The sequence below is a fragment of the Gymnogyps californianus genome, chromosome 2, assembly GCF_018139145.2.
Source record: "Gymnogyps californianus isolate 813 chromosome 2, ASM1813914v2, whole genome shotgun sequence".
In the NCBI taxonomy this organism is placed as follows: domain Eukaryota; kingdom Metazoa; phylum Chordata; class Aves; order Accipitriformes; family Cathartidae; genus Gymnogyps; species Gymnogyps californianus.
The window spans coordinates 21,574,652-21,601,433 of record NC_059472.1 but is presented as its reverse complement, the minus strand read 5'-3'; the positions used below and the strand labels follow the sequence as shown (position 1 = coordinate 21,601,433).

The 26,782-nt window shown below is 41.4% G+C and overlaps 1 protein-coding gene across 1 annotated transcript in view; it reads right to left on the bottom strand.

The window, feature by feature from the left end:
- The window catches only part of DPYS (dihydropyrimidinase), a 33,981-nt gene extending 14,126 nt beyond the window's left edge, over positions 1 to 19,855 (bottom strand). The window contains exons 1-8 of the mRNA XM_050891429.1: positions 19,763 to 19,855; positions 18,638 to 18,913; positions 14,598 to 14,756; positions 12,245 to 12,424; positions 10,915 to 11,104; positions 3,586 to 3,742; positions 2,443 to 2,584; positions 274 to 416 (exon numbers count right to left, since the gene is read on the bottom strand). Coding sequence (XP_050747386.1) covers positions 274 to 416; positions 2,443 to 2,584; positions 3,586 to 3,742; positions 10,915 to 11,104; positions 12,245 to 12,424; positions 14,598 to 14,756; positions 18,638 to 18,913; positions 19,763 to 19,855 — 1,340 coding nt within the window. The remainder of the gene's footprint in view (positions 1 to 273; positions 417 to 2,442; positions 2,585 to 3,585; positions 3,743 to 10,914; positions 11,105 to 12,244; positions 12,425 to 14,597; positions 14,757 to 18,637; positions 18,914 to 19,762) is intronic.
- Positions 19,856 to 26,782: the final 6,927 nt, after the last annotated feature.

Here is a 26,782-nt window from a genome sequence, read left to right as displayed (position 1 = left end):
TCAGGATACCAAGCCCTGGTAGCATAATGTACAGACCTTGTTATTTTTGCACTTGGTCAGCAATCTAGGAGAATTTTTTTAAGTCCATCTAGAGATCAACGATCTCTGCTTACATACACTATTGTAGGAGACAAATAACCTGTAAATAATTCACATGAAGCGCTGTTGAAAACCACCACAACCTCACCCCAAAGGCTTATTGCTGTACAGAGGCTTTGAGATATTTTTTCCTGCAGAGAGGCTGGATGGAAGGAAATAACTACCCATACATACCTTGTAGCTTTGGGGTCCCAAATTACAATGTCAGCATCAGAACCCACAGCAATTCTCCCCTTCTTCGGGTAAAGGTTAAAGATTTTTGCTGCATTTGTGCTGGTAACAGCTACAAATCTGTTTTCATCCATTTTTCCACTGTACTGCAGAAGAGTACACAAAAGCAAACTCATTACTTTTTTAAACAAGGAATGACAAAAATGTTCTTGTTGTTGAAAAGGCTAGGATGAGTGACAGCTCCCTGCCAACATCACATCAATTTTTTTTTTTAATGTCATACTGAAGAGTTTAAAAGAAATGAAAACAACTGTTGGTCTCAGATGCACATACTGCAACGTACATTGACTGAATACAATAACTTTCTCTTACTTCATCCCACAGCAAAGGGAAAAAAAGACAAGTTTAAAGCCAAACGCTCTGTGGATCCAGTCCCAAGTCAACTGAAATAAAATTTTTTAGCTGGCTTTGAATCTGTAGTCCTGCTCAGCAGTTTCCTCAGGAGACAGAACATCTCTCAAGTACCTAGGTTGTGGAAAATGGTGAGACAGTATTAAGGAGAACCTAGAAGATGATAAAGGAGAGGCAAGGCACAATATGTAATACAGGAAAGGTGATTTGTAAATCTCTTCAGCAATAACACCGAGGATAGTACTGTTCAGTAAACATTTGAGATCAAGTAGTATAAAAAACAGATTTGCTGATGTGACACATGAGCAAAATGGCAAACAATAATGGATACACATGTGTCTTGGGACTGTCCACTGCTAGATAACTAATTTAATCCAGCCTCCGTGACTGTTGTTTGCTCGGAAAGCCAGCTACACTGGCAGTAGTATTGTGCATAGGTCAGTCTAGGAATCAGAATGTCATAAAAACGTGTTTGTATGGTGGCCTGTGAACAGTCATCTGAGAAGAAAAGCATAACGAAAGTGGTGAACACTGCTCTTCTAAATAATGGTGTGTGGGAAGGGAGGGAAGTTTTCCAGACAAACTCTCACAGCTGTGTAATATTTTACAAGTAAGAAAAGGGAGGGTATTACTGATTGAAGAACCTTTTGAAAAATTATCTTGCCCAACAGGATACACCATTCCAAAGCAGCACTGATGTACATATTAATGTCTCACTTTCATACTAACCACAAGCTAGATTATATTCCAGTTTACACCATAAACTATCACACTAAAGCTATGCCACAGGTGAATATAGGCAGAAGTCCGCTCTGTACACACCAACTGGAGCTGAATCCCAAATACAGATAAACAGGAGAGATTCTGAACCACATTCTTACCAAGTGTGTGAGGTAGATAATTCTACTGTGACAAATAAATATGCTTTGCAGTGCATTATCAACAAGACTTCACTACTGCAAAAGAACTTAATATTGATTAGAAAGTTGAACTAGCGCCTCCGGAACTTAACAGTATTGTATTAGCCAGATCAATCGTAACGCCCAGTAAGCAGCAGATCCCTCACCAGATTGCCTCACCGCCCCCCTCATCAGACTACTCCATATCCAAAAAGCCTGGCCACTAGTTTTCATGTTTATATTTCTTTAGAGCCTGAAGGGCATTGTCCTGAGAAGCACCAAGCATTCTTGTGGTGACCCTGAGAATCTGAAGTCAATGGGACTTGAAGGTGCTCATCTCATCACATCACAGGACTGAGCCATACATTAGAGAAGCATTTCTTATCTCTAGCTCATTTCCTCTTGCTGAAAACACAAATTAGAAGTTGACAGGCACACACCCAGTGCAGAAGCTCCTCCAACAGCTAAGTTTGAGAGAGATCAAAGAGGAAAAAAACTAGAACTGACCAAGTTGAAACTGTGGGCACCTCTTTCCTTTTACTTTCCTTTCACTTTCCTTTCATCTGTTGAAAAAATGCTGCAAGTAAATATGTACTGTGCACTACTGCTGAAACAATAGCAGTCCTTTGCTGCTAAATGATGGAAATGATTCTCTTGTGCTATTTTTTAAGCACTAAGAATCTTCTTCTATCTCCCAGAACCACAAAGTGAGAGTTAGTAAGGACTCTGTTATGGTATTTGATCAAAGGAGTTATCCTATGATAAATACACTTGATAAAACTGGAGAGTTGATACTGCTGAGAGATTATATTTTGTCGGAGAAATCAATTACCTCCATGTTCAGACATCTTGATATACTTACAACGCCTTTTTCCCAGATGACTGACATCCTGTCTTCCACACCATTCACTCCATTAGGGATTTTTGTGAAGTCATCCTTTCCCAGAGCTTTCTGGCATATGTCAAAGGTGCAATTGTCAGTCCCTGTCACAGATAGGTCATCACTATGGAGAAACAAAGTTCATTATGAATCAGAGCATGTACCAGACAGTGCCACAGAGGAAAATCTGTTGCAAAGCTGGGTAGATCCAGCCATCCCTTCTGCAAGGAAAAACTAATATGCCCTGCCAGCCTGTCTTCAGTCCCATCCTCCAAGAGTAGCTCCACAGTAACAGCCAGTTCCCCTATGAAGCAGTTTCCTCTTCAGAAACCCTTCAGAAGAAACCAAGCACCAAAAATAACACTTTTACTTTGGATATGTCAAGTGTCCCACAAATGGAGGACTGTCCCACTTTGCCCAGAGCAAGGGGCTTGGTTCCATCCTCACCTGGAGCAATTTTAGACTGTGTCACTCCATATACCCTGTGAAATTACTACAGATCTGCACAACCATCAACCAGTGTTCAGTCACACCTTCACAGACTCTTTGGTCAAATTCAACCCTTTTGTGGAGTTAAGCTTTATTGGTAATGAAATACCAGCAAACCACACATTTTGTTAACTGCAGGTATCTGAAGGATACTTCTATTCCTACTTCCTTCTGAAGGAGATGTTAGAAGTGGACAACTTATATCTACCTTCAGAAGTCAGCAGGCTTAGCTTTTACGCAGCATCCAAATTTCAAGTGCAAAAGGTAGCTGACAACAAAACCCAGAACCCCTAGCTGTGACCCCACTTTTTACACATTTCCCACTGACTTACAGCCTTACTGTCCCCCTGGTCATGTTTCAATTTTTGCTGCAGTATTAGCAAGGCAAGGCTTATTGATTAAAATCAAATGGGGACAGAAGGCCACAAGAGTTCAGAGGAACAAAATCTGAACACTTTCTAATTTCTGTAACAAAAAATTTTTTTCATCTATGGTTTCACCTTCCATTTCTCCTTCCTCATAATGAAACATTCTGTACTTAGAAAATCTCCAGGGCATCAACCTGTTATTATATACTCCAGACAGAATTTCCTGTGTATTTGGGCCTCAGCTGTCACTGTTTGTTCATCTGCTTACTTGGCCAGTAAGTTCATGAGGAAACCAGGAGTAGATGGATCTGGTCTCAGTGGAGGTCCCATGACATATGCTGCAGCATGAGCCCAGTCTTTATTCCAGTAGTTGGTGCCATCAGTGCCAAGACTAGCAGCAATAGGCTCCCCATAAACCACCTTTCCTGAAAAATGTAAAGCAATAGTATCATCATCAAACAACATAAAAATGCGTATCTTGTATTTTCTCTGTTCCAGATCTTTTTGGTGGTAATGGATTTAAATTTGAATGAGTGTTTCAAATTAAACACCAACATATGGAAGGACATAATAAACTAAGCTATAACACAGCATCTCTGTTCTGAATATTCTGCTGGTGATCTCCCAATATATTTCCTCATAAGAACATTGCTTGGGCAAGTTTTTTAATTAAATTGTTGACAGATACATTATAATGGATTTTACGCATTGTTTACCAGGCATGTGATTGAGATTTCAAAAGGAACACAGTCCTCAGTTGCATTAATTATGTTCAAGATCCATATATTTCTTGGTAGCACCTGTTTGGTGCTCTGAAATTATTGAATATGTAACAATGTAAGTTAATATATACAGCACATAGACTTTGCAAGGTGGTACTTTTAATTGTCAGGCTGTAATTGTTCCAGGAAGAACAATATGGCACCAGACAAACTAAAGAGTGTAAAAACATTTCGCAAATCAAAAACTATAAATAATTTAATTTTAAAAGTTGTCTCCCAAATTTTAATCTTTAATTCTTTGCTGCACAGTATCCTAGATTCCTCAGAAGAGGACACCAACCCAGATCAGCTGTTAGCCTTTGGATAGAGCTAACATATTTAAACTATTTTTTCCTCCTAGGAAACATGGGTTTGAGACTCATCAGAACAAGATGGGAGATGAAACAAGACGTTTCACTCCCTGAGGAGGTGGTCCAGCCACTTTGAAGTTCTGTAGGTGACAGGTGGTAATGCCCCTGACTGTGATGGTCACCAAAGAACCCGAGCAAGCTGGGACCTCACACACCCACTCATAGGCCGCTTGGTGCTGGTTAAAGGCAGCCTCTGCTGGACCCCAGCAAGAGCCTTCTCCCTCCCCTGCTCCCTACAGGCAGTGGGTATCTTGCTATGGATCCCAGATTTCACTCCAGGCACAATTTTTATTAGAACTATCACTGCGTTACCCCAGCAAGGGCTCAGCTGGTAACTGCTTGGCGATGTAAGACTGTGACCTTTCTCTGGCTTTCTGCATATAAAGTCATACATTCATGGTACTGTTGGAAAACAACAAAGCAAACCTTTGCAGGTTTCTCTCTGTACATTAGATTCTGGTACTTCTGTGAGCTACTGGATTATAACTGCTACACCAGCATAGGTAGCTACTGAGGAGCTCAATTCTTTTCAAAATACGTTTCCCACTGCAGTAGTGCCATTCCTTAAATCTTCTGTGCTAGATTTGCAAAAAGGCCTCATACCATTTAAAACCCATAGTTCTACAGTTATTCCTACAAGGTTTCAAGACCTGCTCTGACATTACTGTACTGTACATTTACTCCAAGTACTACATAGTATAACTTCTTCCACGACCTAAAGACTCCCTATTAGCATTATTAATTTGCTATAACCACCTCAGCATGCTCTGACATGCTGAATGTGCTTGTCTCATATTGACACTTTGGCTTGGAGCATTCTAAGCTCCCAGACCCACTTACCTACATATATCATAGAATTACACTTGGGCTCAGAGGGAGACCACCACCATTTTTCAGACTTGAAATCATGACTTCAGCAGATATTTACTGTTTTTTGCATCTTATTTTCAAAACTTAAAGCACTGAATATGAGGCCATCCATGGAAGTGATATGACCACTCAGTGAATGAGGAGGTTTGAGTCAGACTAGTGTTTTCCTAATTCAGAGCTGTTGCAGGAGTCAGGGGGATCTTGGCCTTCCCTGGGCAACTCCAAAGACAGTATTTGAGGGCAGGCTGCCACAAACCCAGATATATACAGAAAAAGTCCTGCATATATAACCAATCTCCTATATTTACCTATTAGGCTATTGACAGATTTTTCATGAGCAAAGTCAGTAGAAGGGTGGGGTGGGGGGGAAGTGTGGTGTGGTGTATGTCTTTCCTACTGCATCTAAAAAAGCTAAAGAAACCTCCATCCAAAGTAAACCTGAACTATGAATCATTAGGACATAGCTATAAATGATAAAAGTTAAAATGGTAGTAAAAAGGAGTAAATGTTTAGCTTCCATAAATAATTTTCTTATCTCAGTTCCACAACATAAAAACGAAGTCTCCAAGCTCACAGTCGTATATGCTGAGTTGATTCTAACTCATGTACCACAGCTGATGACAGTATTTCTGCAGTCAGAATTTGACCTGAGTAGCTCCCCTTGTTCCCATGAGTGAGAAGGAGTACAAGCCATTTCCTCAAGTGATTTTGAGTATGAACACTGCAGCTTCAACGGACTACATCTGGACATTTCTGCTGACTGTGCAATTTCTTGCATTTCATTTGGACCGTGACTAGCCAGACTGAAGGGTACAATAATATCAAGATACTGCTTTAATCCAAATAGCAAGGAAATTCTGCATTAAGGCTCTTTTAGATTGATTGGCAACAAGGAAATTCTGCATTAAGGTTCTTCTAGCTCGATTGGCTTCTGCCTATAGGCATAAAAGTGAAGTAATGCACTAATAAATCAGGTCTTTCCATTTGTTATGTTTTCCTGCATTCAATAAAAACAGTAAGCAGAAAGTGTTCTGCTGTTCCGTCTTTCTGACATCTCTGAGCTGCTGCGAAATAGCTGTGGATTTGGTGACTTCTTCATCAGATGCCCAAACTGGCTGACAAGAGCTATTTTCACATAAATTACTTTATAACAAAGAAGAACATGCAATTGCACTTTATTTTACCACCTATCAGAACTCAAAAAGAGTTATAATCGTAGGAAACACCAACTAACATTTACAGGCTTGAAAAACTGGTCCCTGTGTGCTTCTTCTAGTAAAAGTTTCAGGACCACTTAAGATAAGGTCATATGGGGCAAAGATACTCACTGACCAGCTATGATCTGAAAGAAGCAGAACTGCAAGGCGTGGTTTATTGAATCAGGCATAGCATTACATCAATTAGGCTATCTACAGTCTGGACCTGAGCTGTCCTGCATGAGCCAGCTAAAAAGTTCGCATCTTTAGTTATACTGCTGTGCTTAGAATCAGCCTGTGAGCCTGTATACCCACAGCTATGGACATGCCCTTCCTCTCACTAAGAGCAGACCTAACCCGTGACTGATGGTAGGAGGTACTAACTTTATAAGTCTAAGCAAGCTTCTTGTAATCTGACCAAGTACATATTTTTGAATGCATTTTTTAAAAGGGAGAAACCTTTTAAAAAAATTGACTTTTTAGTAAGATTCTGCTCTCCAGTTCTGATCTGCACTAGAAAGTCTTATTTCCTTAGCTGTAACAGCACAGTTAAATGGGCAAAGGGACATGATCTCTAGCCTTTAGTACACTTAGAATGAAAGCATTTTTAAGTGGGAGGCAGTATAAATCGTATATTCTTAAATCCCATTTTATTAGCCTTGCTTCCCCATAGGCGTTACTGGCCGAAGGAATGGGTGACAGGGCCACATTAGTTTTCCCCGGTAAGTTCACATCAGGTAGTCCTAACAAGGAGAGGGAGATGCACTGCCTGACACCAGCACTCTACAGCCTTGTCTTCTCATTGTAGGGAAGACTTTACACAACAGCAGGAAGAGGATCCTCTTTGTCTTCCCACTCAAGGGAATGAGACTGTCACACACACAGAGGTATCAGACTGCCCTTCTGTGGAAGCAGACAGTTCCTCTACCTATTCTAGCAAGATTCAAGATCATGTTTTGCACAGGGATGAAGAAACAGCACACTGAGACAAGCAAGAACAGTTCTCACAGAAAGGTACTGTCTTTGACCCTCTCAAGTGGAGAACTGGTGAACCACTGCTTTTGGCAAACAGGCTGGTAGGGCCCAAAAAAAGAACAGGATGGGGGCATGAGTTAACCTGTCCCTCTCTGTCCTGGTTTTGGCTGCGATACAGTTAATTTTCTTGTTAGTAGCTGGTACAGTGTGTTTTGGATTTAGTGTGAGAATAATGTTGATATCACACTGATATCAGTTGTTGCTTAGCTGTTGCTAAGTAGCGCTTATCCTAAGTTAAGGACTTTTCAGTTTCCCATGCTCTGCCAGCAAGCAGGTGTGCAAGAAGCTGGGAGGGAGCAGAGCCAGGACAGCTGACCCGAACTAGCCAAAGGGATATTCCATACCATAGAACATCATGCCCAACATATAAACTGGGGGGAGCTGGCCGGGAGGGGCAGATTGCTGCTCGGGCATCGGTCAGCAGGTGGTGAGCAATTGCATTGTGCATCACGTGTCTTTTCTTGGGTTTTATTTCTCTCTTTTTTTTTGTTATATTCCTTTTCATTACTATTATTATTATTATTATTTTATTATTCTTAGTTAGTATTATATTTTATTTTACTTTAGTTATTAAACTGCTCTTATCTCAACCCATGAGTTTCACTTTTTTTCCCGATCCTCCTCCCCATCCCACTGGGAGTGGGGAGCAGCTGCGTGGTGCTTAGTTGCTGGCTGGGGTTAAACCACACCACTTTCCAACACAGTCACAACGTGGAAATCTTGAATTTCCTGTTGAATATTCAGCAGCACTGTCGCTGTTACTGATGTACATGAAAAACATGCTGCTACAATCTGGAGATTTCCTTCGGTGAGCGGTGTTGCTGGAGATCAGAGCAGACATAGATGGTGGACTTTGGCATGGAGGGGATAAGGAAAGATGGTCACTCATGTGATTCCCCTAAAGTTTGCTTATTATAGAATGAGAACTAGTATTCCTTTACAGTCTGGATGACTGATTTTAGCCTTTAAGGTCTGAGCCATAGCTCACTGAAGACAACAGAATTATGCCTACTGTCTTCAGCAAACTGTATCAGGCCTTCGGTCTCTAGCTCTAATATTATTTTTCACCTTGTATAGCTAAATAAGGGACACAGAAGAACTGGGCTCTGACTTACATTTTTGACTAGGAAAATCACCATCCCACAGAATTTGAGAAGCAATGCTTCAATTCTGGTATCACACTGTCACCCAGAAAATAGATTATGCTCACTGAAGATCAGTCTCTCCCCTTCTGAGGTCAGTGATGGAATAGGAAGGGATATCAATCTTCCTCCGACATGGGCAGGGATGAATATGCACCAACACACTGTACTTCATGCTAAGTGCTTGGAAAGGAACATCAGAAATTTCACAATTGTAAACAGCAGGAAGCTAGCATGAAGAGATGGAGAAATAATCTTGAAAAGATGAATAAACTGCATTAGAGTGAATATTTCAAATGCTTGAGAGCCTGCCGGTATTTAAGAGTTTACACAGCTTTCACATTAGAGTGGTTTTAACCTGTCCAAGTTGAGTATCTTTCAGCAAAACGTTTGGGTCTTATTTATATCATTCATACAATACTTTGAGAATTTACTTTTTTTGTCTGGAACTCCTTGTTTTGTATTACCACTTTTAATTGAAGAATGGAAAATAACTTTTACTGAAACTAACAACAATTAATTTCTAATTGCCAGAATTTATACAGATCAGTCTCATTAAAAACTATAATTGTTGTAACTATCTTTGTGGTACACTAGCTATCTTTTGAAATTTCTTAACCAATCCTACATTTCTGTTTCCTAAACAGTATACTTCCATGTAAATAGAAATTAATTATGGGGAGATGTTATACGTTGCTGTGCAAAAAGGCAAGCATTGCTGATTCTGACTGCATCAACCCAGGAAGCTATAAAATCCAATTTGCACCACAATAAGCATAAGTTGTACCAATTTCTTCTTTTTACACATCAAAGAAGCATACATATATCAAGTCAGTTATCAAACTGGCACTGTAGACTATTCTTACAACACATGCCTAACAATATTTTACAGTACTTACTATCAGCATAGAATTTTTTACTTGAATAGTGTCTTATAAAACACCACCTCCTATCTTAGCTCTTTTACGTTCACAGCCAGTGTTTCATCTTTAATCTGGGTATTTTAACTGTTGCTACAGCTTCTTGTAGTTAATGTCGACACCACACCTGTGAATGTACAAATAACTGTACACTGACGGATATAATCCACATTACCAGCAGCACTGTCATCTAGTGGAGGAATCTAATATAGCACAGTACCAAAAGATGTGCTAGTAAAAAATATTCTGGTAGATTCTTTTATAAACTTGAATTACTGATAAATCTTACTAGAAGTCATAATCAATACATATTCCACATAAACATATTCATCTATATTAGCACAATGATATCATGCTGGTTTTGACTGCACTTTCGTCAAGCTCTCATACTCTGCATTTTGATATTAATAATCTATGCCCTCTGTGTAAGCATTATCTAAAGTCAAGAAAGAAGGAAACAAGTCTGTATGCAATTCATGTTAGGTCAGATGAACACAAGCTGAGATGTAAAAAGATAACGAGGACAGATATTCCATAAAGTTTTAGGCCCTCCAAAACACGGGCTTCTGGCCTGCTCCTTCCACCCATATAATGTCTCCTCACAGTGCTGCAGTTGCACAGTCTGCTCTGGATGAACTTACAGATGAGGAGGTAAAACATCCTGAAACCCTACAGCCTTCAGGCTGCTTCTAGCCTGCCCAACAGATGGTCAAGATGGTCAGGCTCCATTGGCTGACCAGAACTATTTATGAACCCTGCAGTGCATGATCTGAGAAACCCTTCCCTGGAGGGAATCAAGGCTTTCAGACACTGTCATCATCACCATGATTTCTAAGTGCCCAATGAATACGAGTCCTGGTGATGTCATGGCACTGTCTGTAAAAATATGGTGTGGCCTCTGTTGTAGAATTTCTCATCTAAATAGCTGGTAAAGGCTTGCAGACTATAACTCAAGGGAGGTGAATAGCAGAGCATATATTGTCTTGGACTAGTCACATCATTATTAATGCAATAATGCTGTCCTGGCCATCACTTTGACCTTGGAGGTACAGTACGAAGGAGAAAAAAGTTTGCTCTGAGGAGAAGGGAAAGTCTCAATCCCAGTTGCTGTTCTTCCACACTGCTTAGCTCCCCTTGGGCCCCACAACACACACACACAGTTTAGACATCCCACTCCAAGAAATTCACCCATGTTCTGAGGTTATGGCACCCATGACAAGTAGGACACTGATGCTATGTTTGGTTTTCCATGACCCTTCCTCCAATGCCATTGCCCAAGCATAAAAGAATTAGGACTTTTACCTTCTCTTCGTGCATTACTTATCACCCTTGCTGCAGATTTACTCATTACATGGACTACATAAAGGGGGCAGTTTACAGCATTTGCTATGGTAATTGCTCTTTGCGTAGCTTCAGCTTCCACTTCTTCAGGACGACACAGCTCATGCCCCTCAGGGCCAGTTATTCCCATTGCCAGCATCTTCTTTGCACCCTGAACACCACACAAAAACACGTAAGAGTCAGTTAAAGTGCAACCATGGCGTCGTGAACATGCTGCCAGCCAAACGGATCCTAAACCAGCCACTGCAGCTAGCTTGAGAAAAAAAAACAAGGCAGTAATGATTTTTTTCAAGAGAAATTGTTGTTGTGTTATCTGAAATCCAATATATCTCTCAATAAACACAGGTCTCAGAATACCTAAGTGACTTCAGAGAACACACTCCACTGGCTTGCAGGGATAAATCACCGCTTCTGAAAACCCTACCCTTCTCTGAATATGTACTCTTAAATGATTGCAGCCAATAACTGAGATGACAGTACTAACCCCTCTTTGGAAAAAAAAAGGGAAAACCCTTACTAAGCACAAAGATACACACCAGAGCCTCTGAATAAGGCTCCAAGGTTTTAAGAGGCATAAGATTTTGTCCCTACTATATTCCAGGAACTTATGCTTTGCTGATTTGAGATTACTTAGCAATAAATTCATTTCAGTTATGGGACCTGGGGCAGAGTCAAAGCACTATTGACTAGAACAGCTGAAGAAACTCAAAGACATCGGTGTAGTTGTACTCCCAGTGCCTCCACACAGCACTAAGATAGCAGTAGCAAGTGAGAAGTGAGGCTAACTATGCATAGAGGGACGTCAAGACTTTTGTGCCCCGTCAGTGAAGCTTTCTCCGTACTTCTGGAACTGTTCCCGTTAGATGAGCCGACTATGTTTGGAGAGACCTAGGGTTAGGCATCACACACCTGACATCTAAATGCTTGGCTGAGTGTTCCTCCTTTGACTTCGTCGATGGTCAGGCTCTGACTGTTGCTTTCTTTGTCAGTCAAGTATACATATTACGTTGCAAGTATATATATTATACTGCAAGTATAACTCTCATTATAACAGCATCATTTGCCTCTTGTCTACCCTGAACCCAGGACTCCAGGTTACAATTTCTTAGCCCACCACAAGCACCCTTTAGGATCTTAGACAAGACGCTTGTCTTCAGTTCCCTGGAAGTAAAATAGGGCAGAAAAGCCTTTCCCTACGATACAATGATGGTACTAATACATCTGTTGAAGTGCTTAGGTAACAGGACCATTTGTATTCCTGACTTTGATGGACAAAATGTCAAATGCCTACCTGTGCAATTAGCTCCCCATTCTCCGCGTGGACTTGAGCAACTGCTCCAAGTTCCTTACAGCAGGAAAAGGCTGCATATAAGTCCTCATCATTGACCATGTATAGGTCTTTATAGGCCATAAACATCTTGAAGGAGTTGACGCCTTTGTTTTGAACAAGACTTTTCATTTCTTCCTTCACCTGAAAGACAGTCAGCAATTTTCAAAAAACAGTAATATTATATTTTACCTGTTAATAATTTTGTATAAAAAATTGTAAGTATGAAGGGTGAACCTTTACTCACCCATCAAACATATGTTCAGTTCAAACAGCCCAAGTCACATATTTAAAGACTGACTTATACTATTCTTCTTGTATCAAACTGATTCTCAAAGTATATAAACCAGTACCACTGCAGTGCAGATACTGGAGGCACAAGCTAACTGCAGGAAGGGTATGCTTTTACAAAAGACAGTGAAGCAGAATTTTATTCCAAATATACCTCCTGATGTTGAAAACACCAAGTCCAGTATTACAATCAATGTATCCAACTTATACAGTATGGAGATTTGTGCAAAATTGGTTTTCAAAATTGAATCGTAATAGGCTTCAGCTTCTGGCAAATAACAGAGTGACAGAAAAGATCTTATCTCCTAGAGCTTTGTCCTGACTCTAAACAACACACAGCCTTTTGAAATATTTTGTTGTCAAACAAAATGGCTCTAAAACTCTAGATGCAAGCCTGCCTTTTTTCTTGTATGCATTCCTTGACAGGATTCCCTGCTTCTGCTAGGGTCTGTGAAGGCCAGCAAAACATTATGGCCCAAAGTAAGAAAGAAAGATGCAGATTTTAGCCCAAAGGTTGCTTATATAGCTGGTTAGCTAGAACTATCCATTACCTAACTTTGGCTCTCCCTGCCCAGTAAAATGATGGTGACAGTAATTGACCTGTATCTGTGATGCTATTACAATTTCCATGGGATGAATTCCTTTCAAAAAGTAAAACATTATTTTTCATCTTCTCTCTAATAATCTGGTTGCATCTGCCCAAGAAAGGCGAGAGATGATATAAAACTCAAGGAAATTTTCTAGACTTATCCAGAGGAGGGATAGGAGCATATATTGAGTGGGAATTATCAAACAAATAAATACCTGACATAAGGCCCTGCTCTGGCACAAATATAGAGGCATGTCATTTATTTTCTTCTTCACTAATTACAATGACTAAGGGAAGGCATTGTAAAGAATGTATGTTTTTAATCAACACTTTAAATCCTGAGGAGATGATAGCTAATTAGAAGGGCATGAAATATCAGACTTCTTTACCCAGGTGTTTTACAGCTACAAAACATCAGACCTTTCTATTTCTTTCAATCTTGGCCTTTAAAAACAGTTAACTTCGTAACATAAACCAGAACACTCCATTGATTTACACCTCCCGAGTTTTATTGGATTTTTCAGTACAATTCCACTGTTCTCTACTAGGCTGTTTCAAATGCACATTCCTCAAACTTCACTGGAGAATTTATTTTATGTCTTTGCTTTGAGCTAGAAGTTGCGGTCAGTCTATTTAGTGCTTAGTGCACAGAATACGAAAGATGGGGTGTTTGCAGAGCGAAGGCTTTGGTTTATATATTTTAAAAGTTAAAAATTAGAGGAAGTACTCGTATCTAAAAATGGAATTTACTTAATATATCTATGTACTGATGCACGTTCTCTGAGGATCCAAAGTGGTCTTGTAAAACATGGGTCAGGTTCAGATAGATTTCAAGCACCTGAAAAGTTAATTTATTCAGTAAAGCTTCCAGGCTATCAGCAAACATTCACACAACAAGGACGATTCTCCCATATGTAAATTCCAAAAAGGTTTTTTAGATAATCTCACATTCAAGTAATTATTGGCTCCAGTCCTGCTTTACTTTAAGGAGATATTACTACAGTCACCCAGGAACAGAACTCTTCCTTTACAAATAAAGTACCATACCTTTCATGTATAGCCTTATTAAAAAAGAAAAAAAACCAAACCACCAAGACTCAACAGGAGCATAGATTATCAAGTGTACAAGTAACAAAAGGCAAAATTTATGCAAACACCTCTCGCCCCCTCTGGCCTGCCTGGTCTTGGTCTTGCATAACTGCTTCCTTTTCCTTTAACTTTGTGCAGTATTATGCAAAGATATAGGCTATCTGCAGACTTTCTTTATTTTTTCAAATATATGTACTTTTAGAAGGGTGTGGACTATTTCAAATATAGTTTTTACACACAAAAATACTAACTATTACACTGCTAGTAAGCCATATTTAGCACATGAGGACTAATTCAAAGCAGGCGTGGTACCAATTCATGGAACTGAAAATCAGCTGTTGTGTCTACCTTGTTGCTCCACCATGTAACTGCCACGTGCAATGCATAATCACAGCAGACTTTAGGGTCTGCCCAGCTTTTCCATGTATCAAAGGCTTCAATAAGAGAACAGCCTTTCTGAGGAATGGCAAAGTCGATGATCATAGTGGTTCCTCCTGCTATAGCAGCCTGAAAGGAAGAAAGTTAATATTTAGCAATTAGAAAGAATGCAAATCTCCTCCCACCCTCTCTGATTCCCTGTGCAACAATTAATCTTGATACACTGAAAAGCCAAAAGCCAGTGAAGAGTTTCCCTGAGTAAAGTCTGAACTTGCAAAATGATTGTGGAGATCAGTTTCACCTCCTTTGAGAAGGACGTTCTCAAACAGGTATTCATGAGAACCATGGGGAAATTCTGAGGCTGAAGGAGAAGTTTTTGCACATGTACAAGACCTTATCACAGGTTTGGAGATGAGGCTGCAGCATTCATGCCTCAGTGAGTTTCCTTAAGCAGGTGGGATCACTGAGAAAGAAGAGCACCAGAAGACCATAGTCAACTTGATAAAAGCTTCCTCAGAGTCTATATAGTTGATAGAACAAGCCTCTGTGACAGGAAAGTATTAAGGGGCAGATACACAATGAAAACAACCAGATTCAGTTTGCAAATCCAGTGTGAGAATCCCCAAACTCTTGTCTAACACCAAAAGGATTTTTAAACTGTTTTAAAATTATTTATATTACTGACAGGGTATCATTTAGTGAAACTGAATATCAGGTTTTTAAATAGAATGAGGTATTTACATCCTCCATATAAATATTTACAAGTAAATAAATAAACAACAATCTTACTTTATGTATGTTATGAGGATCAGAAATTCCTTTTTAACCAATAATTTTCACTCTCCTTTATGTACAATTGAATTATTACTTTTTTTTTCCTTTGAAGGATCTTTGTTAATCACTCCCAGAAACCAGATCCTCAACTAACAGAAATTGATCCAATATAGAAATTCCTTTGCTGTAATTGTTGCAATCCTCCAAATTAGCCAGAGAAATCCTCTCTATTGCTCTGAACAACATCCCTTTGCACAACAGGTACACCCAACTGAGATCAAAATATACACAGTTCAAATTCATGCTATATTACTCTTACTATTTCTAGATCAAGCAGTCCCTTCCTTCCTTCTCTTCACTTAGCAATCAGAAGCAAAATTGTAAATATGTCAGTATACTTTGCAAAAAAAGAAGTTTGGGGAGTGACATAAACATTTGTGAATCTGTGATGAATTCAGCAAAACATTTTCTCCAAGAGAAGTTGTTCAAACTGTCAAACTTTTTTCAACAAAACAGATTGACTTCTTATTTGTTAAACAGGATTTAGAATTAAAGAATATTTATAGATTTGAAGAAAAAAAAAAGTCATGGGTTCCACAACTCTACTCAAAGTCTCTTTTTTCCCCTAACATCTTTTTTCCCCTCTCTTTGTAAAGAGAGGTATTCTGTGCCTTTATTTATTCAACTGAATGGGTAAATCTTAGCTAATCATTGTAGCGTATTTTGCAATAGTTGGAACACTACTCTGTCTCCCTGATTCTCTTGCGAAAATATTTGTCAGATGATGACCTTCAGTAAATAGATCTGAATGCTTTCCACACTTTGACCTGGGTTAAGAAGGTCCACAATATCTAACTTTTCGACATCTGATCACTAGGCTGGGTCTAGAGTCTTCTTTTAGGCACCAAAGTGACTATCTGGACATCCTGGTTTGTGTACGCAGTCTCTGATTTGGAGCTTTCCTGTCCAGTGCCTCAAAAAGTTATTCAAAAAACCTCGAAACCTAAAAAAACTATTACTTTTTTTGCAAGTTAGCACACAATTTATCTCCCCTACTTTGGGATTTCACAGTGTAGGCACCTACATCTGAGTTAGTCTGCATCTTTGGTTCTCTTTAAAGTCAATGGAGGCACTTTAAGAATGAGATCACTTACACCTTAAGAAGGTGTCTTAAGAGAAAGCGACAGTCATTGCTGTTTCTTTTACATGTTTTCTCCTGTCAAACAAAATCATCTTCTGGCTTCAACTCACATTTGTTTGCAATGTCAAATTTCTAAATACATTGTTATTAGTTTACAAAAATGGTCTTCACAGAGAAATAAAGGATTGTTGCAGAAAATGACAAAACATTAATATATATATATATTTGTGTACTGTAAATCATGTAAACTAAGCATTCCAGAAATCAAATTCTGCACTTCATTCAGCCAGGAAACATACTTTGTGATGTCTGTAGACAAGCAGAACAGACATTGTGGACTTGATTTTTTTCTCTCCATTTATGACAAAAAGCAGTGTGAAGACCAAAAATTGCTTGTGGAAGCCATTTTGTTAACTATAATTTTTTTCAAAAAATACTTCTTGTCTATGGACATCTGAAAAAGACAGCATTGTTAGGCCCATATAGTAATAGATTCCCTCCTTTCTACCAGATAGCTACAGAAGAGAGTTTGGGGAAAAAACTTCCTATGATCAAATTTATAATCCCTTTCCAGCTATCAGTTCTGGAGGTGGAAATTCAATGCTGCAGCTTTCCTTTTACATCTTATCTTATGTTTGACTTGGAGAGACATGTTATGTTTGACATAGCAGCCATTTTGGTATGGCAGGAAAGATCTGCTGTGATGGACAAAATAATTTTTTGTCAAAGTTTTGCGGAATAATTACAGTCTATTATAATGAGCCACTATAACTTCTGTGCTCATTGAGAACAATTCTAGTGCTTAAAACTATCCAGTGTAAAATATTTCCATTCAAATAACAGCAGCAACACCAGCAAATCTATTGTGAGTTGGAATAAATATTGTTATTGAAAGAAATATGCCAGTAATTTAAGGATAGCATACAGGTTGTTTATACTGCTCCCTTCAGTACTCTGGGCTCAACATTAAAAAAAGCAAAATCCTTGTTAAAGTATAGAAATGTACAATTACACCACTCAGACCATCTAACTCGCACTCTCATGACATGATGGGGCAAGCAAGAAATGAAATTTCCTGTTAAAGAACAGGGTCAACCTAAGCAAGACAGCATACTTCAAAGGTTCTTAATAGTTGTGTGGTTACTGCAGCACACCATTTGTTACAAGGAGTTGAATTTAACTTATTTCAACTATTTCAAAGAGGCAAATTAGTGTTTTGCACATCAGAAAAAATGCACGTCAGTGAAATCCATTTCTTTAGAAGGGATGCACTATCGCTTTCTGCTTTTTAGCAAACCCCAGTTCTGCTGTGAGAGGGACAGGATACAACACGCTCTCTGAGGATGCTGGCTAACAGACACGCCAAGTAGGGCAATGTGACCCCTTCTGTGGGCAAAGGATTTCAGCCTGCACAGCAAAGCTCTTAGAAAAGTACCTTACAAATTTTAGGGAGCTTTGTATGAGTATTTTTACTGTATGGAGATGATGCATAATACTGTTAATACTAATAATTGATACACTGCTAATGCGGGGAATGTCATGAGATCAGCTAAAAAGCTGAAAAAAACCACTCCAAGTGTAAAACTGGGAGAAATTAGATACTTTTAGGAAGTGCATTTAAACTGGACTTTCACTGAGAGACACAGTAAGGTCCGAAGTGAATGACAAAAGAAAAGCTTGCATTCCCCCATGCTAACAGAGGAGAAAGATCAGATTACGACAGCAGTGCTCCCAACCGCACTGGGCAGTTAAACTGTTCCTTTAGTTAACCTTTGCTCAGAAAAGTATGAAACTTGTTGCATGTACCAATGCAAGTTGTAGTCTGCATGACGACAGCCAGAGTAAATGACTGCGCTTAACACTTGCCACCCACAGCCAGAAAAGTCTCTGAAGGAACCCAAATAACATACTGGTTGAAGGTGGACCTCTGAGTACCCCAACCACTTATTACAATGTCCCAGTCAAGGAACAGTAACAATTGCCTGTGCTTGATTCACACTCTATTCTCTCTTTTAGAAGTAATATTGAATAACCAGCAGACATCCCTTTCTGAGAAAGCCCAGATGCACACACAGACATGCATATGTGCACCCACCTTGGTTCCCGTATAGAAGTCATCTTTTGACCTGCTACCCATAAAAGGGAACTGCATGTGTGTATGAGTATCGATGCCCCCAGGGATCACCAGCTTGTTGGTCGCATCCAGCACGATGAGTCCAGTTGGTGGCTCAGGGTTTAGGTTCGGTCCCACTTGCTGCACCACTCCGTCTTCCACATACACATCAGCCACCACAGAGCGGTCATCGTTCACAACTTTTCCCCCCTTGATCAAAAGTCTCTGCCGAGCCAGGTTTTGGTGCGACATGGGAACCTAGAAGGCGAGAGTGAGGCCTCAGCTCAGAAAGCTGCTCTTGCCTGAGAGTATTTCACTGCCCACCCTTCTCCCAGAGCAGCAGTTATCTCCAAATGGCCCTAAACACACAACGCTCTTTAAACAGACATCAGCGGAACTGCCCCCTCTGTCCTTGGCAGCGCCTACCAGCGCCTACCACCAACCGCCGCCAGCGGAGCACCCATGGCCGGGGAGTGCAGCGAGCCGGCCCACAGGCTGGTGGCAGAGTGTTGGCTTCAGGCCCTTTCTGCTCCAGACTCTTTGCCCGGAGAAAGCAGGGCCAGGCTTTCGGGAGGGTCCGGCTGGGTTCTCATGGCACTCGCTCCAGCCTGCCCTGCACACCCTGGGGTTTGAAACATGCTGGGCTGTTTTGACAATGTGGCCATTCATCGGCTTGAGATGCCCAAAGGGGACCCAAGCTCTTTGCAACGGGGTTTGAGGAAACCAAGGGTGACCTGAGCTCTCCACAGAAGTGGCCGGCGAGCCCAAGGGTGACCCGAGCTCCCTGCAGCAGTGTCCGGGGAGCCTGTGAGTCCTGCCTGTGCAGAGGGGCTGGGAGAGCACAGGGCCGCGGTGGTCCAAGCGTCACAGCCATCTCAGCCGAGCCCCCACAGGCCGCTATGGTGGGGTCCACGCTGCTGCCACGGGACTGAGCCACCGCTGGAGGACACAGGCCATCAGGAACTGCTCCCAAGCTGTTTCTCAGAGATGATTTGGGACACACAACCCTCAGGACCCAAACACAGCCCTCCCCCACCCCCCAGTGCCACTCCTCGGACAATACACCGGCCTGAAGGGGGAAGCCCCTCGGGTGAGGCCTCTCCTCACCCTGTCAGCAGCCGCCTCAAGCGCCGCGGGCGTGTGGCCGCTGTCGAAGGACCACGTGAAAATCATCTTCCGGTAGCTGTTGCCTTGCGCCATCGGCACCACCGCCCCCGCTGCCCCTGCCCGGCGCCCTCGGGCCGGCCCCCCCGCTGCCGCCCGACCTCCCTGCACTGTTGCCCGCACAACCGCCGGCGGCCCCGCCCGCCCCCGGCCGCGGCCCCGGCCCGCGCAGGCAGCAACCGCTGTCCCCCGCCGGCAGCGCCGGGCTGTGCCCGACCCCCTCGCCCGAGACGGGCCTCCCCCGCCCGAGAGGGGTCCCTTCCCGAGGGCCGGGGCGGCGGAGCCTGCCGCTGGGCAGTGAGATCCAGGGGAAAGGGGAAGTCGGGGCTTCTGCGGTGGGTTTCATACAGGGCTGGGAGAGGCGGCTTGTGCCTTTCAGAATAGAGACCCGGAAAAAGAGGTGGGAAAGTGAAATTAAGACGGATAGAAAAAGAGCTAAAAGCTTGGAGCAGAAGAAGAGGCAAGACCTGCTCTGCACCATCCCAGAGGCACCTGCTTCTATGGACTCTTCCCACTAATCTCCAATAACCCCGGCGTTTGTCTACACAGCAGTGACACTGCTCAAGCGTGTCCCTGAACCTGCTGAGCACCAGCATCTTCATCCCCTTGGCCTCTTACAGTTCAGTGACGATGGCTGCAGAAGACAGAATATTGTCTCTGAGGGCCGTGAGAGGGTGCACACATGTGCTACTGAAAAGACACTTAGACAAATGACGCTAGATTTGGAAAACACTCCCCTTCCTATCAGCGTGTCACCTTTGTTCCTTCTCTCCCAGTGCGTAGGAGAGCAGTACCGAAAGTTTGCCTTTGTATCTGCTCATCCCAAATTGGCTTGTCTTACGCCTCACCTTTGTGTGGTGGGACAGAGACCCACCGCGATTCATCACACCACACAGCAACAGAAAAGGTCAAAACTCATTTGGAAAAGCAGAGCAGAGAATGAGAACAACAAAGTGAAATGCCCCAAGGCTCCCGGGGCAGCTGTGTGATGCTGAATGGGCAGGAAAGGGCAACCTGCGCCTACCATGTCTGCTGCATTTACAGCCGGTAAAAAGACAAGGGTCAAGGTACTGTGACGGGAATTCAGGCAGGAACTCTGGCTCACTAATTACAATGGTATTAATGAGCCAGGAACAGTTGAGTTTCAGCAATATGATTATTCAGATGAAGAGCTGGGGAATAAAGACACAGGAGGGAAGTCAAACTATGGTGCTCTACGACAGGAATTGTGAACGTTAGAGAATGAGGACGGAAGAGGTCCAGGTGGGCACTGAAATGGGGTAACAGGGCTATACTTTGAATCTCTGTTGCCGCTGAGGTACTGAGCCCATTTCTTACACCATGCAAATGGGCACCTGAATAGCTGGACTGCTGGAGATCTGAGATGAGTGTGTCTCAGGTGCAAAAGTTTCACTTTGTATAAATGAAGTGACTTTTGTTAAGTGAGGAGAGTGGGTGGCAAAGACAGAGGTTCATTTGATCATGTGCAGTCATGGGGTGTGCAGCAGTCAAGTTTGTGTGCCTGCTCTGATGGGTATTTAATGATTTCACGTGGAACAGCATCAACAAATTATTCAGTATTTATTGGCAAAGAGACTTCACCTGAATCTCCCAGCTCGGTGCTGAAACTGCCAACCTAAAATAGTCACTTTCTTACTATTTCTCGCAGGCCAATGAATATTTAGTTATTTCCACAAAATGAGTTTCTGCATGACAGACCTAGATAATTACTTCCAAGTATGCTCTTGGGCTAGTGGCAGTGGTAAACTGTTCCTGCTGAAATCCTTCCCCGAAATTAGGCAGAGGGAGATTTGAGGGCAGGCCTGCCACATCACAGCAGACTATGGTAAGCACCAGGGTATTCAGTTCTCTTTTTTTGTGTGTTGCACAGGAAAGAGCTGACATGACTTTGACACCTAAATGCATGAAGAGTAGCGCGGCTCAAAGTCCTATTTACCTCTGTTTCTGAACAGCATCAGGCTTGAGCTCCGTTTCCCCTCCTCTAATTTCTTCCTGGCTAATTTAGACTGTGGATCCTACTATTAAGTGCCTAAACCTTCCTACCTGTAACTTCATGCCCAACTCAGAGCTGCAGGTCCCACAAACTGGCAAGGTAATTGAGTGTCAGGTCTTATAATGCTGTGCCTACGAAAACTGAATTTATCCCACAGGTGGTTTTGAACACATTAAATAGGTTATTGGTAGATAACGACATTCTGTCTAAGCAGTCTTTCTGTTTAGTCCATTTAGACCAACAAGATAATCTCACATCAGCTGCATTTACGTACATTTGGTAAATATTTGATATTTCACAGCTCAGCTCTCCCTGGAAAGAATGGCCTGAAATGCCACCTGTGGGACAGAAATAACACTTATAATACTGCAAGAAAGCAACTGGCCCCATATTCTTAGTGATCACTGAATACGTGTTGCTGCTGCAACAAGGCTTCTGGCTCCAATTGGCTTTGTAACCTTCACTCACCCACAAAACATTTTACTCTTTTTATCCTTCTCTTTGCACAGTTTAAAACAAATCTTTGCTCTGTCATCAGTGGCTGACTCTGCACTGTTGTACTGGTTTGGGCTGGGAGAGAGTTAAATTTCTTCACAGTAGCTTGTATGGGGCTATGTTTTGGATTTGTGCTGGAAACAGTGTTGATAATTCAGGGATGTTTTAGTTATCGCTGAGCAGTGCTTACACAGAGTCAAGGCTTTTGCTGCTTCTCACAGCACCCCACCAGCGAGTAGGCTGGGGGTGCACAAGAAGTTGGGAGGGGACACAGCTGGGACAGCTGACCCCAACAGACCAAAGGGATATTCCAGACCATATGATGTCATGCTCAGCATATAAAGCTGGGGGAAGAAGGAGGAAGGGGGGGTCATTCAGAGTGATGGTGTTTGTCTTCCCAAGTAACCATTATGCGTGATGGAGCCCTGCTTTCCTGGAGATGGCTCTAAACACCTGCCTGACAATGGGAAGTAGAGAATTAGTCCCTTGTTTTGCTTTGCTTGTGCGTGCAGCTTTTGCTTTACCTGTTAAACTGTCATTATCTCAAACCCACGAGTTTTCGCGCTCTTACCCTTCCAATTCTCTCCCCCATTCTGCTGGGGGGGAGTTAGCGAGCGGCTGTGTGGTGCTTAGCTGCCAGCTGGGCTTAAACCACAACAACTGTGCAGAGAAGTTTCCTGTTAAGAAACATTTACTCATCCTAAAATATTACGTAGTGGTTCAATGATTTGAGAGACATTGCAGAAAGTCATCAGTTGCAACCCTGAACTTGAATCTTATGCTAATGCTTTTGTGGTCTGCAGCAAAGCAAATAATCCTGGAAATGTAAACATTGGAATGTCTTGTTTAGTGTAGCTATCACAGAATTATCAAAGAGATTTCTCAGTAACCTAATGATTAACTTAACTGATTTAAGATAAAGAACTCTGAAGAAAACCCGTTCCACATCTGTTATTTACCAAAAGAAAATAATTCAGCAAATTAAGGAAATAGGTTTGCAAGAAATGGACGACTGAAGTTTGGAACATTCAGAAGACCTTGAGGACATCTTTTAAAAGTCATTATAATGAAGACACAATCAGTTTAAAGTCTTCTGAGACACACACACTCACCCACCTCCCCCTGGAACATTGAACTGCTACCTCCCAGCATAAAATGTTATTAATTTCTGTCTTCTGCTGTAATTAGCCCATCTTATCCTCCCTTTGCTTCTATTTTCACATCCTTCCTACCATATCCTATTTTTGAAAAGCCCTTCTAGCATCGCTCAGTCTTCAGCTTTTTCTTAACCCATTAACTGGCAGTAAACTTCAAATAAAAGTTGGTGAAGCAAAGATGTATCTCAAAATGCAGGAGATGCAGACAAATAGGCTTTTGGACAAACAATAAAGATGTTTTGTGAAGGAAACTAGAGACTGATGATGAGCAGTGGGGAGAAAGCTCAGCTAATGAAGATGCCTTATTAATCATATTTTCCATTTTTGACAACTTTCCTCCAAGGAAGAAAGACTGGATCATGAACCAGATTTTCAACGCAAGAAAACTAACAGAAAGGATACCACCGACTTTCAGTAATGCTAGATAAAGCACTTGGTTTTGGAGAATTGGTGTAAAGATGTGTCAGTTTGAGGTGAACTCTGGATTTGCAGAAGGGAACAAATGGTTATCTTTTCCCATATTCAGAAAGTCAGAAGGACTTTGAATACTCAGTAGGCATTTCTCTGCAATTCCTATAAAGAATCCATAACGCCTGTTCAGCTGGCATTTACTTTCACCCCCCTCTTTTCTGCAGTGGGAATTTAATACTAATTCAATAAAATCAGATGGTCTACATGTAATTGCAGCTGGAAAGTCTTCATAATTGTGAGAACAGTCAGGTGCCCCTTGTCAAAACTTCACAACTAGTTTTCTGAACAATCTGGTGCTGACTGCTTTCATGAGACAGATTTGCAGACACAAACAAGTGGTGATGTTTTAAAATCTAACCTCTAAAGGCTTCTTCAGTTGTAAATGCTTTCCAAAAATAGCAAGTACACCCTATTGGTTTCCTATAATAAAACAACGCTAAAAAAAGATTATGAAAGGAGTTGAATCCTGTAGTTCCATGTCATCTGTACAATTATAAATATGCTCTCCTTAGTGTAAGTACTGGGCCACATCCAAGCTCCTAGTGCCAGTCTTTCCCCAGATACATTGAAAGTAATGGTACAGCCCATTAGCACCCAGCCTTGGGCCCCGCATCTATGACACGAAGGCAGGCAGCCAAAGCTGTTGCACATGCTGAAGACCATCCTACTTTTTAAAGCAACAATAGGTAGTGACTGTTCTCTCTTATTTTCATAAGGCTAAGCGCCTCTTGCTCCTTGAACTTGCTCAACACAAATGATGGATCACAGACAGCACAACCAAGGAAGAAAAAAGAAAGACCAGGAACCCAGCAGAGGAGCATCTAAGAAACCCTAATACTATGCTCTTTTCACTATTCATTTCCCATAGTGGCTTAATAAGGGTCCAATAAAATGGCCACCTTCTAAAAATATGTGAGACCACAAAGGCAGTTCAACTCAGGCACTGAAGTTATAGGTCTCAGGACATTCTGGGAAAAAAAGACTCATCAGATCTGTCAGTTGCTTCCTGGTGGATAATCTCAGCCAAAGAAAGCCAGTTCATAGGTGGGATTTTTCCAAACTCCAAGAAACAACCAGAAAAGCACAGAGATTAGCTTCCTTTGGAAACTTATTTTTACTAATGCATTATCTAGAAAAACACTGCAAAATATTATTTATATTGTTTTGGCCAATTTTCAAACTCAACATCTCTCTTTTGAAGGAGCGTGAAGTCAGAATTGTAACTGCTGCCCAACATACCAGGCAAGAGAAAGCAAAACTGAACACCTCTGTTCCTTACCATACCACTACAGAAATAAGATGTCTGTTTATGACCTTCCTCACTATCCTGTATATTGCTCCTGCCTTTCTCATCTGGTGCACCAGAACCACTTCCTCTAACTGTGGCTGTCAAAGGTCCTTCTTAACTGATCATAGGAAAAATGACAGGTTTAAAACAATAAGTTTTACCAATTGTTCTTGCTCAATTTTCTACACCTGGAGAAGCAGCTAAAAATTATTTCTGCATTTCTGTTGGCATACCTTTAGATGCATGACTATTTGGTTGCAAAGGTACGAAAGCAATTCTACTAATGATTCTGCCTTACCTCTGTAACACCACAAGTCAACAATGCTGTGACAAAATCTGTGATTTCTGCTCTGGATTCAGAAACCTGCCTCTGTTAGGTAATATCTACAACGTATCCTTATTTCAGGGATCTTTTCCTTATTCCTTAAGACAAACTTATTCCTTTGTCCTTTACATTTTGCATAAGAAACCATTATTATTTGTTAGGAAGTGCACCCTGAACCAGAACTCCTCCTTTCCTTCTCTTACACATTCCTGATTTGACATGCCCTACCCATTCTGACTTATTTTTGGGAGGGTCTCCTACAATTGCTTATCGGGGGGGGGGGGGGGGGGGAGAGAGAATCCTTTGCGCAATGTAATAGATTATAATTATATTCTTTTAGAGTTTCTAGTCCATTTTATTACAACTCTCCCATCATTCAAATTCAAAATAGTGACTCATCTTTTCATCTTAATGTTTTTGCCTCCTGTGTTCCATCCCTTTCCTTCCTGCACAAGCAGCATACAGGGTGACTGTAATGTGGAATTATCTTTCAAACTGAATGCAAGTGAAGTATTTCAGATTGATAATATGATGCAACTTGGTCACAAGGAGGAACTAATGCTGAAAGCTCGGTGTGTGTGGGGAAGTATTACAAACATTATTTTGTGCCTGGATATTCACAGATTAGCTACATTTTGTTAATGCTGGCTTTCCCCAAATGCCCTTTCTGAAAGCGCGATTAGGAATCACTAACCTAGAATGCCTATAGAGCCAATTCTGTTATTTCCTCCATCAGTGATGGAGGAAGTCTTGTCCATCCGAATTGTTAGATAATACTTCACTTCAGTGAATACTACATTCTCTTCCCCCAAATTACTATTCACCAGATAGACACATAGTGTGAATGGAAACCTCAAATGGACAAATATATTGACATAAAAGCAATGTTGTGCTATAAAACTTCTCTATATCAAGTCCAATAATTAGGACTTCAATTTCCTTTGAAGAGGGAAAGCTAAATACAGTAGTCAAATCCCAGAAGAGGACAGAAGGGAGAGTTTTAACTATCGATCTGCTTACCTCTCCATACTTTCAGTGACTTGGCAAAGGGACAAGACAGACTTCTCCCTTGTCCTTTCAGGACATCCCCCATTTTGGGCAACTGAATTGTAGCTGATGTCCTGGAGGAGTTCAGTTACCAACTGCTTATTTTCAGAAACCCACAGGCGAGGAATAAAAGAGATACAGCCAAAAAAACCCCACAAACCAACAG